Consider the following 14402-nt stretch of genomic DNA (forward strand, 5'->3'; position numbering starts at 1 on the left):
TTTAGTACTCAAAAAAGGAGTAAAAGATTATAAAAAAAATTACTAATTAAGTTTACATTAATATTATTATCGATAAGTACTAAATCTTATAATCAAGTGGCGTTTCACTATTATTAAATACTAGCTTTTACCCGCGACTCCATCCGTGCGGAATAAAAAATAGAAAACGGGGTAAAAATTATCCTATGTCCGTTTCCTGGTTCTAAGCTACCTGCCCACCAATTTTCAGTCAAATCCATTCAGCCGTTCTTGAGTTATAAATAGTGTAACTAACACGACTTTCTTTTATATATATAGATTATGATCTTAAATGTTAATTTTTACCTAAAAATCTAGACAAGTAAAAAAGTTAGTCGATTTTTTTATAAACTTTACAAGCGAGAGTTATTCAGTATCAACAACCACCATAAGCGAGAAAGTCTATTTAGAAAAACCTTTAAATGTGAGAAAAATATCAGCGGTCTAATAAAATATATAATAATCTCGCTTATTCAGGTTCGAGTAAAATTGTATAAAAATGTGCGTTTACAAAATCTTTAATCACATGGAATAAAAATATTAAGTTAATATAAATGTAAACTTAAAACTTATATCAAAATTCGAGTATAAGAAATAGAATAGTATATATAAATATGTACATAAATAAAGGTTTTGTTTTCATTTATATTTAAAAAAAAATGTGATCAATATACTTATGTTATATATAATATTTATGTATATTAATAAAAAAATATGTGTACATGTAATTTTAAGTCTATCTTATGTTATTTTGAAGTAGAAACGTCTTTATTGTACTTACTGTTCTTTTTGTGACTTATTTCATTAAAAAAATAATTTAAAAAAAAGCATTTTAACATATTCCATGCTTTTTTTTGTTTGCATATGACCTGTTCAAGTAAATGGTGGATATTAATTATTTATTGTTTTTTTTTATTTATTTTGTTCCATTTTATCCATATATTCAGGATTGTAAGGTGGGTAGGGCATCACTGTTGGCTCTTTTGGCACTAAAGGTGACTTTTCTGAAATTAAAAAAAAATCCTTTATCGTCCTAGTATAAAAAAATACTTTAAATACATACTGGCACTAAATGTATTGAAATTATATGTTTTACTAGCTTTTGCCTGCGACTCCGTCCGTACGGAGTTAAAGAAACTTAAAAAGTAGCTTATCTGTTCTTCCAGACTATGTTCCACATCTATGCCAAGTTTCATCAAGAACCGTTCAGCTGTTCCGGAGATACCTTCAAGCAAACATCCATCCATCCATCCATACACTTTCGTATTTATAATATTACTAGCTGTCGTTAACGTGGAACTAAAAAAAAACGTAATAAGCATCCTATGTGTTCTTTCAGACTATGATCTACATCTGTGATAAATTTCATCGAGATCTGTTGAGCCGTTCTGGAGATACCTTCAAATAAATAAACATCCATCCATCTATCCATCCATCTATCTAAACATTCGTATTTGTAATATTAATTACATGTAACTTAATTTATTTATATATACATACGTCCATCATCAGGTGTTGCCGGTTCAGGTGCAGATGCTGTTGCGTACGGATTGTTTGGAGGCTGAAAATATAGAAAATTCAACATAATTATATATTTAGAAATATATATAACTAGCTTTTACCCGCGACTTCGTCCGCGCGGAATAAAAAAATGCACACAAGATAAAAAAAAGTTCCTATGTCCGTCTCCTAGTTCTAAGCTACCTCCCCATCAATTTTCAGCTAAATCAGTTCGACCGATCTTGAGTTATAAATAGTGTAACTAACACGACTTTCTTTTATATATATAGATAAAGAAAATATTAATCATAGTAAATTATCACTCTAAAGTCTAATTTTTAACATAACCACAAAAGTAACAATAATTTCTTAGTTTTTGTATTAAAATATACTTACAGTTAAAGGATATGGTACATTTATTCCGGGAGGTAGAGATGGTACAGGAACATTTGGTACAGTAAACCCAATTGTACCAGTCTTCAACATAGGACTGTTTGCTCTATCCGGATATGGAGATACTCGGGGAGAAATTTGTGGATAATTGCCTGGATTTGGTGTATTTTGAGTTGGAGAAACAACTGGATACGGTGGGTTTTGACCGTTTGGAACTGGATAAGGTTGGTTCATACCGGGGTATGATGGTTGATTTGTTTGTGGTGTGTTATTTGGGTATGGAGATGGATTGGGTACTGGATATGGTGGATTGGGACTAGTATAGTGTGTATTTTGATTAGGATAAGGTGAGTTTTGGTTCGGATAGGAGTTTGTAAATGGACGGACAGTTGGCGGGGGTTGGTTCATAATTGGCATGACTTGTGGCATCTGGTCCTGTAGAGGGTTGGGGATGTTGTCCTGGTACCCCATGAGAGGTACAGTGCCGATTCTGATCGATCTCCTGTCTTCACTGTTACTGTGACAACCCTCCGGGACTACCGTTACCTGTTAATCAAAGATTAATATAAAAAAATACAAATCAATTCCAATTAAAATACTGGAATACACTTTTAAATAAAGATAAGATAAATATAGGGAATATAATATATACAGTTCTTAGTAATGTCTCAAAAGAACAAATTAAACATCAGTTCTAAAAACAGCAGTATTTGGGTCATATTTTAAGTGATATTATTTGTTAAACTATAATAAATAATACCATAAAACACAGACAGGCAGACAGGAAAATAACAAAAATTATGGCAAACTATCACATTCTTAACCCATCCCTCTCGTTAGCTTTAAAGGAAACAGAGATAGCAATAGTATTTGAATACAGTTATACTATATTTATAAAAAAAATAATGATATCCTTAACCTACCTTAAAGTCATATTCAATATCAATAAATCTGCAAGGTCCCATGTTGTACACATCTATAGCGGGCACCTCCATGTCCACCATCCAGCTGCGTGTGCTCTCTCCGGGAACTGGACCTTTCTTCATTTCCAGCACCGTAGACTCCTCATGCTTTGTATCCGGAACATTTACTGCATGGTATGTGATTCTCTAGACACAATAATTGAATCAAAATATAAAAATTCTGAGACGGAATTAAAAAAGGCTAATTACTAAATTTATAGATTAAATATTTTTCAGAGAAATTTTAGATTTTGAACTTGAATATTCTTTCCATTAGAAATTTTATATATAATTTGATATATTTTTTTTATTTTATAGATACTCAAATATTTTGAAGAGGTACTGCTGGAGTTTCAACACTAAAATGCAAAAACAGAATATACACTAGCAACACTGTTTAAAAATTCCAAAAAAAAAAAACTAATATCAGCCATTATTTAATATCAACTAATATTACTAACTAACTATGTAGTAGTTACTTAGTGAAAAAACTAATATCAAGCATTTAGTGTGTACTTATAAAATGGTATATGAACAAAATGTTGCTTACCTTCTGAATAGCCATCAATATCCGTTCTATTTCTACTCCACCTTGATTAGAACAACTTAGCTCAATAGGTATTGTCTGTCCGGGACAGTAGCCAGACACTGGCAATTTCACAACTGTCGCACTGGACCCACTGCCCATGCAGCAACAGCAGTATGTATCCTCTATATCAAACTGCATTGGTTCCTGTAATTTATGGTTAGTATGTAGACCAAAGAAAGTATGGATGGATTGTGTTATAGGAGATATGCGTAAGAAGGAGGTAAATTCAGATATGATGGCTGATAGAGATGTATGGAGAAGTAGTACATACTGTGCCGGCCCTCCATAGGGATAAGGGCAGGTTGATGATAATGAAACTTGTGTATAAATAAATAAAATCGAACCTTAATAAGTGATTGTTATTGTTCGGTCCCAACTGACAACTTCCATAAGTGAAAAACTGGGGTTAGAGAGAAACCTCTATTTTTAATGAATTAATTAAATAGGAAGATCTGTTGTTGGATAATACCATAGGTGGGCACAGTTAATCAAAAAGTTAACTTCGTTAATCGTTAATTCGTTAAATGAAAATTTAACTTCGTTAATCGTTAAAGCGTTTAATTTACCAAAATTTAACGCAAGTTAAAGTTAACAGTTAAAGTTAATTTTTGTTTATATTACGAGTATAAGGCGCAAGCGGGAAATGGCCATATGAATAATCTCCGAATCGTATGGACCGATTTTGTCGAGACTTTCAATAGAACTTAGGCTATTTTTTTACTGCGCTTACGAAATCTCGGGCCATCGCTAATCCTATCTATAGTTTAGTTATATAATATACGAAAATATAATTTAGACAATAGGAGCGATGTACTAATGCCTGTACCATAATAATGACATAGCATGCACTAGTTACGCACACTTATATACTACACTGACAATGATGGACAATTGACTTTTTCAGTCAATTTTTTTATCGACAATCCGACGTCACGGAATTAGAGAGCTAACTAAATTTAGACAACACGAATTCTATTAAACAGTAAGACATGTAATAATATTCAAAAGAAAACAATCAAAACTTTTGTGCAGTATATACATTTATCTGTTACTATTTGCACCCGGATATTCATTTGCTCATACTCCAACAACTGAACATTTAATTTTATGTATAACTAACTTTTACCCGCGACTCCGTCCGCGCGGAATAAAAAATAGAAAACGGAGTAAAAATTATCCTATGTCCGTTTACTGGTTCTAAGCTACCTGCCCACCAATTTTCAATCAAATCGATTCAGCCGTTCTTGAGTTATAAATGGTGTAACTAACACGACTTTCTTTTATATATATAGATTTGGTAATACTTTTGGAACGAAGTTCCTTATCGCGCGTTGTGGGGTAGACGGAAAAAATTCTTACGAAAAGTTGTCACGACACTTTTTGCTATTGTAAGTATGTTAACGACGAATGAGCGCTACTTCACCATGGCAACGACGTGACAATATATAACGAAAATTCATAGAAATTAAATGTACTTCTTGTGAAGACTTAAGTTTTTTATTCATAGAATAAACATTGGTTCCTTCACTAATTAATAGAAAGGAACTTCGTTCCATCCCGGTGTCCCAACACACCTCTCAAGTTTTTTATTTTTTATTTTAGCTAAGGACCCACGAACAGACTTATCATTTTTTACGTACTTTTTATTTCTTAATATAGAAATATAGATTTATTTATAAAACTTCTAACATCTCAACGCATCAAACTGTACAACTGAGATGCCTTTGATAACTGCTATCATCTAATGATCTATCGTCCGATCTATTGTTATATGTTAAATAAAGTTAAATTACTCTCAGTGTATAGAGCATACGTTACACGACATAACGAACACAACCGATCGCGGGTGATGTCTTCTCTCTTTCTTATCACCTATAAAATCGTTATAGTTAATTAGTAAGAATATGGTTTTGAATTATTTTCAACGACATTCGATTAATTTTAAAATAAACTTTCGATATACGTAAAAAATCGATGTCTTTTTTTAAAGGTCACTTGTGGCGACATTTCATATATTAAATTTAGTATAACACAGTTTAACATTATTTCACTAACATAATTATTTTATCTTTTTCCTCATTCTTTCTCGTTTTGTCGTATACTATTTTTGTAAACAAACAAATTATCTTCGCTATTGTCTTTGTGCAGCGCACGTGCATCCCCGACCATTAGAAGGGTTGGGGCCATAAATCTGTGCGGCTGTCCATTTGATCCTTTGTTCATATTTTTGTTGTTGTTAAAATTATTTTTCGTAGACGATGAAGAAGCCCCAAAAAAACGAACGACGGTAATAAACACCTAAATCCCTTTTGTTTTTGAGGAACGTTTATTGCGTGCACATTTCGTCTTTCCAATTTTTAAATTTATTTTTCATTGTTTGTTTCTTATCTACGCAATGACAAAAAATCCTATTTGTACGCTTTTTCAAATGAACCATAAACTATTTTTTTTTTATATTTTTTATTGTCTTTAAACTCGAACATTAAAATAAACATTTTTGTCTGCAACAAAGTTTAGTTATATTTTAGGTACGACGTTGAAGAGTAATGCACACTCGATTATTTTGATTGCAATTCAACGCAGAGTTTATCTTTTTTTAATAGATTTTGCGTCTCACGTATAACAATTATTGTATTAAGAGTAAAGTGTTTTCGAACCTTATGTTGATTTTATAACAAAGTCTTGTTCTAAAAAAAGCAAGTTTAAAACCAGTTTTAATGTGAATAAAATGTAATAAAGACTTTTCGAGATATTTGTGTAAATGTGAAATAATTATTAAACTTTGAAGGTGTCTAGCGCCTAAACTTCGCAATATTTGATAGAGGTAAGTTTGTTTAAATCGTCACTATTTTCTAACAAGGATTCTGTGGTACTCTTTTGATCATGTCTATCCCGGCCGCTCGGTGTATTGTATAACATGCATCACACTCGCTCGTTCTCGTTCTCTCTCGTTCTCGTTCACCATTCGACTCGCCGACGGTCGCCGAACATAGCCGAACTTACGAATGTAGCTTGATGCATAATTTAAATAATTAAAATGACAACACGTCAATAAGTGTCTATTGTAACAATTAACGGACTAAATTAACGGAAGTAGAATTTAACGGAAGTTAACAAGAGCGTTAACACTTTTTGAATTTAACTTAAAAGTTAATCCGTTAAGGAAAATGTTAACTTCGTTAATTAACGATTAACGGATTAACGAGTTAATGCCCACCTTTGGATAATACAAAAATCAATTAAAGTCGTATTGATAGTAAATTATGTTTAACAAGTTCTGTTTATGTTGATAACAAAACAGATGTTAAAATTTTACATATCAAACCATTATTACTGCAGGTTTGACTGCTGTGATAATTGTCTTAACACATATTGAAGTCTCTGTTTATTGAAAGGGATGTAAATATGTTCTTTTATTGTATGAGATGGCAACTGAGCAAGCAGGCACCTTAATTTGCCAAAATAGCGATGTGACCAATGCCCAGAAATATTTGCATTTGCAAATGCAACACCTACCTTTCAACAACACGGGAGATTGCACAAAGAGAGGATATTTCACCTATGTGTCACCTCCTCCGACAAATCCACCTTCCTTCTCATTCTTTCTATACAAAAAAGGGTGGAAAGTGAAATAGGACCAAATTTAGCTATCTGGTATGCACGCTCCTTAGACGAAATGCGGAATTTCTGACACTTAATGCCTGCCTTCTGATTTGTCATGGTATTTTACTGGTCGAGTCGGCTAATTCATGCAACAGATGTTGTTGTTGCTGGCTCTACCACTCTTAAAATATATTTTTGTTATAAAAACATATTATGCTGACCTTACAGTATGGATCAAAGTTCAGATCCAAAGGTGCAATAACCCTTATTTGCTTTTTCTTCTCTTGATCCAACTTGAATGCACGGTCAACTACTACTTTGATCTCATATCGCACATGACCATATTTACCCTCAAAGGATGATGGGCAGTTAGCTGGGATGGGGCAGTCAAATGGAAGCTCATGTTTACCAGGCTGCAAGTGATATTCACCTGGAAGAACAAGCATTAACTGACAATTAAGATATCTTATCTCCTTTTCTTATTAACTTTAAACTAAATAATCAAAAGTTTATTAAAAAATTATTGGATCCCATCTCCAGGAAAAGAATAGACTATAATTGGATGAAACGTCTCTCATAAAAATGTGGCAAATACCTTACTTCACAACGGGACAAACATAAATACAGATTTACATATATTCCTTCAGATAAATCATCTTTAGGAAATATCAACATAATATCTCACCACTTTCTCCACCAAGTAGAAATACTTTTCTGCTAAAATATTCTTCATAAGAATCATGATTTTCTGTCCGAGTGTGCCGACGATTGTTGACCTCTTCAGTGTGAGATGTGGTCCAGTGAACTTTGCAAAATCCTTTCATTTTAACGTATAAACCTGAAATTTTATGAATTAATAAAAATATAGAAATAGCAAGATAGAATGTTCATTACTACATTTTCACTGTTAATAAGTAAAAAATTAGTATAATTAATATAAATTGTAATAATAAAAAAATCTTTATATTCATGCCATACCCTAGTTTGTGTTAATTCAATTCTATTATCATATTTAAAATTAAAAACCTTTTTGAATAGAAAAAATATTTTATTACCCCTAAACGTTTTGACCTTGTCTTGCTGGAACACCAATTTGCCAAAAATAGTCTGTCCCGCAAAATAAGTTTCATTTTCACTATTTAAAATGATACTTCCTTCATCAAATCCCATAGCAAGTTATTTTGCAGTTGTTTATTTTTATTTATTATTTTAAAGTACCACCGCAATTTGAATGTAAATTATCTAAAATTTGAACTGAAAAGTAATAAAAATACAACAGCCTATACCTCCTATTTTTCCTAGTTGTATATATTTTTAATCTATGTCAATGTATGTTTTGTGTTTTATCTAGTGTTGCCAAGTTGCTATGAAATAAATGTGATCAATATGAAACAAAAAGAAACACAACGCCAAAAGATATTTACTTAATCAGATCGGTTGTTGCGATTAGAATAGATTTTCTTTTGAAGTTTTCCTCTGAACTATGAATATTGGATATAAACTTGCTAGTTTTACAACATGTCATTCGCTTTGTAAAAGTTCAGTTCCAAATTTTTAGTCATATACTCAATATCATTCATTCTTTTAAACGCTCTTTGCTCTTTTATTCTTTGCCTCTGTTTTATTGTCATTCATATCATATTGAGGTGCGGCGAAGGTGTGCTCGTATTTCCGCTCATCCGTTTCACGATGTGGTGATTCCGCGTTGTTTGAAATTGTCAAATTTCGCACATTTTTTTGACTGAAATCTTCTGTAAAAATTATCGTTAATGTGTGATATGTAATTTATTTTATTTTCCGCTATTTTCAAACAAATCGTTTGTGATTATTATAATACGGAACAAATTTTAGCCGGTCGCATTGTTTGTCACGCTATTACAAATTATGTATTTATAAATTTTATGAATAAAAGGGGTGATAATATAATAGTTTGCCAACATGGGATCATCACAAAAAGATATAGAACTAAGTCCAGTGAAGTCTGACGACAATAAACAGGAGAATAAACCTAACGTGTTGGTACAAAATTACAATGCACCGGTTAACGACGAAGAGGATGTGATTATTGGTAGATTTCGTAAGATCAGCTCTGCTAAATCGATGGCTGCAACCAATGGGAACATACAGTACCCCGCGGAAAGTTCAAAGTCTGAAGATATTGAAGCAGGTCTTCATTTTAAAAAGGAGATTAGTGAAAAAGATAAATTGTTGCCTAACCCTAAGAGCGATGTTGTGGACACGCTGCACCCCAAATCTCCTGTTGCCAAGAGTAGTTTCCGAGATATGGAAAAGCCGTCGAGATTTAAAGACCATCCATCTGCTACAAGATTTAAGGTATAGTCTTCTAACTTGTTTATAGTATTAGTAAATTTAGTGGCTGTTTCCCAGATCCCACTACCATATGTGTTACAAGCCAGGCAGAGATAATTTCAATTGTTAATAATTTATTAATAAAATAGCTGTCTCCCACGACTCAGGCCGTGGGGAAGTAATAAAACATAATAAATGTGTTCTTCCAGACTATGATCTACATCTATCCCAAATTTCATTGATATTTGTTAAGGCGTTCTGGAGATACCTCCAAATAAACATCCATCCATCCGTACAAACATTTTCATTTATTATATTAGTAAGATTACTACTTAATATTGTAATGTATTATTTTAATTGGATTTTCAATTTTATTTTCAATTTTTTGGTGATGAAAGTAAACTGCATTTAACTGGTTTAGGTTTTTAAGAACTTAGCTCAAATATATCTAAAGTAATATGTATAATATCAATTGCATTTTTTTACTATTCAAGTAAGTCCTCCTTGTACTTATAAAAGTGCTAAAGAATAAATAAAGAAAATAAATAAATAAAGTATACAAAAGATATATAATTTTTTTATTATAAATTTTGCATTGGTCTATGAATGTCTATGCCACAGTTTTAAATTACTAGTTTTAGAACTACTATAGATAGTATATAAATAAAGGATGGGATAAATTAAATTCAGATAAAAGTTTAGTAAATTTTTCTTTGAATATAAATTATTTTGTTGATTCATAGAAAATTAAGACTATTAAGAAATAACAGTAAAAAAACAGACCACAAAATTATTTTATGATTGATATTGTTTCTATCCAAGAATTACAATATTAGTTGTTTACACTTTTGCCATTGAAAATGGACTCTTTTTGCGAACAATAAAATTTTTACATTTGTTTCTATGTAAAAATTTTAATGTATTTTTTTAAAATTCGGCATGAAATCCGTCATTAACTATTAATAAAAAAGTACATGAAACCAGTCTTTAATTTGTCATAAGAAAACATCATGAGGATGGTTAATTTTCTCAATTCTCTCAAATGTACTAAAGCTTGTAAGCCACAGTCGAAAAACCGAAATGTAACTTTAGCAAAAAGCAAAGTCAGATTTAGAATCTAAAATGAAATGGTACGTCTGCTTATTAAATTCGGTTTGGCGTAGGTAGTAAGCCTGTATTAAATGGGTCGCTGGAACGAAACTCGTGTGTTAGTTTCATGAGAAATTTCGCTTCGTATTGGTTCTGTATAGCTTTTGCGTGTACATCAGGTGTAATGTGTGCGGGTACAAGTTGACGGGAAGCAAGCCACTTTATTGGATCATCACAAGAAATTTAAGATTCGCGTGTCAAATACGTGATTAAAAAAACATTAAACTAGACTTTTTTACTCTACAACAATCTTACTAATATTATAAATGCGAATGTTTGGATGGATGTTTGTTTGAAGGTATCTTTAGAGCGGATCTCGATGTAATTTGGCATAGATGTAGATCATAGTCTGGAAGAACACATAGGCTACTTATTATCGTTTTTTTTTTTCCGCGCATACGGAGTCGCGGGCGACAGCTAGTAAAAGAATATAATACTATCACTGTTTTTTTCAAAGAGAGTGAGAAGGATTAACAATAATGTTTTTGTACCGCATCGGCAGTAGAAACCAGTTAATACTGGTTATTAAACCAGTTTAAACTGGTTCCCACAATTAAATCATAAACACTGTTAAGATTGATATGATTTGTACAAATAACTTCGTTCTAAATGTTACCTGTCTCAATGTTATGACAGCCTGGTACTTTCTGACTTCGCTTTGTTCAAATTGTCGTTTTAATTGATATTATTTGTTTTAACCGATGTCAGGTAATACATAATACATATGTAAATTACTTTAACATAAACATAAATACACATGTTTTATTTTATTTATACTAAGACTAGCTGTCTCCCTAGACTCTGTCCGCGCGGAATTAAAAAAAAAAACTAACAAGTAGCATATGTGTTCTTTCAGACTATGATCTACATCTAAGCCAAATTTTATCGAGATCCGTTGAACCGATCTGGAGATATCTTCAAACAAACATCCATCCAAACATTTGCATTTATAATATTAGTAAGATTGTAATTATCATGCGACTGGACTGGAAGATGGAGCGAGAGTAAAGTCTAGGCGCTGGTGGTATTTGACAGCAAGGCATACGCAAAACCATTTCCAATGTAACAAATTTTGCGTACCATGAAAAGAGATACATCTTTATAGGATCTTTTAAGATATAACTCTTTTCATCGGATGGGTCGATTTATGACTCTTACATTACGCCTCTCTTCGGTTCCGGAACGCTTTTGCTCCTGTGTGCTAGAGGCTTAAATGATAATCTCTATAAGGCCAGGGACTGTTCGTTACTAATGTGATTGTAGTTTTATGGCTGCTTAGTTTTATTACTGTCTAACATTGAACTAAGCATTAATCTTTTTAAACGTTGATTACCACAGCCGAAAAGTTCGTACAAAACTCTTTATTATCTTAGTTTTTTCAAAAAGAATGAGAGAGAAATAAAAATCGTTATTCAGCAAGCTTTTTTGGTCTCTTACAATGGGGCTGGAAATAATAAGCTAACTATCTTATTAATATTATAAACCCGAATGTTTGGATGGATGGATGGATGTTTGTTTGAAGGTATCTTCGGAACGGCTTATGGGATCTAGGTGAAATTTGGTGCAGTTGTAGAATATAGTCTGGAAGAACACCTAGGCTACTTATTAAGTTTTTAATTTCGCGCGTATGGAGTCGCGGGCGACAGCTAGTAGTAATATAAATGTTTACCTTATCATTAAATCGTCATTTGTTTATTTAACTTATGCAAAAGCACGTATATATTTTCACGTGATTTTTTTCTATTATATGGATGTGTGCATACAGTTAAAATTTTATGAGTATTATGCCAATACGTAATCCCTTCCTTGTGGGTTACACTACTCTGTATTAATGCCTCTGTTTCTTTGATTACTTTTCGTTTAGTAAAATGTTTTATAAAGCTTTATAACCAGCCGGTATTTATTATTTTCCAGCTAAGAGTTCATATTGTAAATAATTTAATTTATTCTCGACGGAAAGATAAAACCAATGTTGTTATGTGAACGAAAAAATATTTCTATTAACGGTGAATCTCCACTGTCATCACACTTTTATTACCACGTTATTGCCATCTCTATCATTAGCTATGAAATAAACAGAGATAGCAATAGTATTCGTAAACAAGTGACACGCCAGTGAAGTTCTACGTTTACAATGTGATCAATATCATAGAAAACACAGTATTAGATTAATCCATTATATTTAAAAACAATACTTTTTATGTTAATAGAAGCTTAGTCGGCTTTGTAATACGTACAGACAAGCCTATTATAATGTTTTAACTCGTCACGCATGCGCAGATCAACGGTTATCTTGGTCCGATCTGTTGCAATAAAATACCTAGTTAATTCAATTAAATTGTCACGAAAATTATATTAATAACTTTGTGACATTGAAACATTTGCTATTTGTTCAATCTCTTGTAAACAATGCCGATAACAGATTGGCTAGTCAATATATCTGACAGGCTCCTCGTACACAAGGCAACGTAAATTTTTGAAACTCGACGATTATAGTCCTAAGCGACTTACGCAATACATTGTTATAGAGGTTGGTACATAGCGCGCGTCGCCGACATTTCTGTCATCGCCATAGACAGTTGCGCGCAACCTGCTTATCGATATCGTCGTGAGAGAAGTAGCTGCAATTTTTAATATGGCGGTGCATATCGACGCTGGAAAGCATAAACGCTGTAACCCTTGAAATCGCGAATATGTTTTTCACACGTTAATAATTTCAACCATTATCAAACGATAATGATTTTATTATACGTTACCACAAACTACACAACATTATCGTATCAGCTCACGAGTTATCATTTTTTGGCTCTCCTGTAAAGTTCATACTTTCGGGGTTACAGCGTTTACGCTTTCCAGCGTCGATATACTTGTCCTGACTGAATAGACGATTCGCGTCGACGATTCAACATTGTGTGTACGGAGAGCGCGATTCCCGCGACGCAACCATACAGTATTACTTTCGACGATTTATGTTGCGTTGTGTACGAAGGGCCTAATGATACAAGTTTCTTGGACAGTGCGATAATAAACATAGGCCCTAGTATATTTGCAAGTCTCTAAATCTTTAACTTAATCCATCTTATTGAATGTGTTTAAATCGCTTAGTATTTAGTTTAAAATTAACCCACATTTACTGTCGCTGTTTTGACGTTACCATCGATTTGAATAATTCATACAAAGGGCTCTACGAAATCGATTGTGTAATGGAATTAGAAAGTATCCAAATACCCACATACAACTGGAACATTGTGTAAAAGTGAGGCCGCTATTCTGCAATTGCGAAATTGTTTATATGTATGTCAACATTCTGACTTAATGCTCACTTAATAGTATAAATGCGAAAGTAACTCTGTTTGTTTGTGTCGCTGTCACGCCAAAAATACTGAATTGATTTAAATGAAATTTGGTACACAGATAGTCTAGAGCCTGAGAAAGGACATAGGCTACTTTTTAACGCGAAAAAAGAGTTGTAAGGAGTTGAAAGTGTGAGTGGAAATTTGTATCGTAGAATCGTAATTTTTACAGCTGAAATCAGATATTTCATGCATATTACAAAACAATATCTATATACTAGTTTCTATGATTTTATTTTGTATGTTATACTCCAACTTTTACGTTCATATGTTCTTTGACACGTGTACATTGTGACAATAGACTATAAGAAATCTGTTAAAGTCTTAAGGTACGTTTCCACTATTTGTTAAGTCAGCACACGAGTATGCACGCTATAACATTGTTTCGACAGCTTTAATCTTATCATATTAGATAAGGTAAAAGTTCTCCGAATTCTATGCATTGTTGACTGCGTATGGAGTAGTCCATTAAAGGGTTATTTGTTCGAACGAATGAAGTGACGAAAATACGTCGCGTTGTATTTT

At 32.5% G+C, this 14402-nt stretch overlaps 2 protein-coding genes across 2 annotated transcripts in view; one reads left to right on the plus strand and one right to left on the minus strand.

Moving 5' to 3' along the window:
- Positions 1-930: 930 nt before the first annotated feature.
- On the minus strand, positions 931-8262 carry LOC106711380 (arrestin domain-containing protein 17). Its single transcript, XM_045683028.1, has 8 exons — positions 8121-8262; positions 7751-7903; positions 7287-7495; positions 3424-3606; positions 2835-3020; positions 1915-2457; positions 1519-1579; positions 931-1022 (listed from the first exon to the last, which is right to left on the minus strand). The coding sequence occupies exons 1-8, from the start codon at positions 8233-8235 to the stop codon at positions 931-933; spliced, it is 1542 nt and encodes a 513-aa protein (XP_045538984.1). The 5' UTR covers positions 8236-8262.
- Positions 8263-8712: 450 nt separating this feature from the next.
- Positions 8713-14402, plus strand: part of LOC106707482 (bumetanide-sensitive sodium-(potassium)-chloride cotransporter) — a 28890-nt gene continuing 23200 nt past the window's right edge. Inside the window, exon 1 of the mRNA XM_045682780.1 lies at positions 8713-9399. Coding sequence (XP_045538736.1) covers positions 9004-9399 — 396 coding nt within the window. The 5' untranslated portion in view covers positions 8713-9003. The remainder of the gene's footprint in view (positions 9400-14402) is intronic.

The sequence above is a fragment of the Papilio machaon genome, chromosome 20 (genome assembly GCF_912999745.1).
Source record: "Papilio machaon chromosome 20, ilPapMach1.1, whole genome shotgun sequence".
In the NCBI taxonomy this organism is placed as follows: domain Eukaryota; kingdom Metazoa; phylum Arthropoda; class Insecta; order Lepidoptera; family Papilionidae; genus Papilio; species Papilio machaon.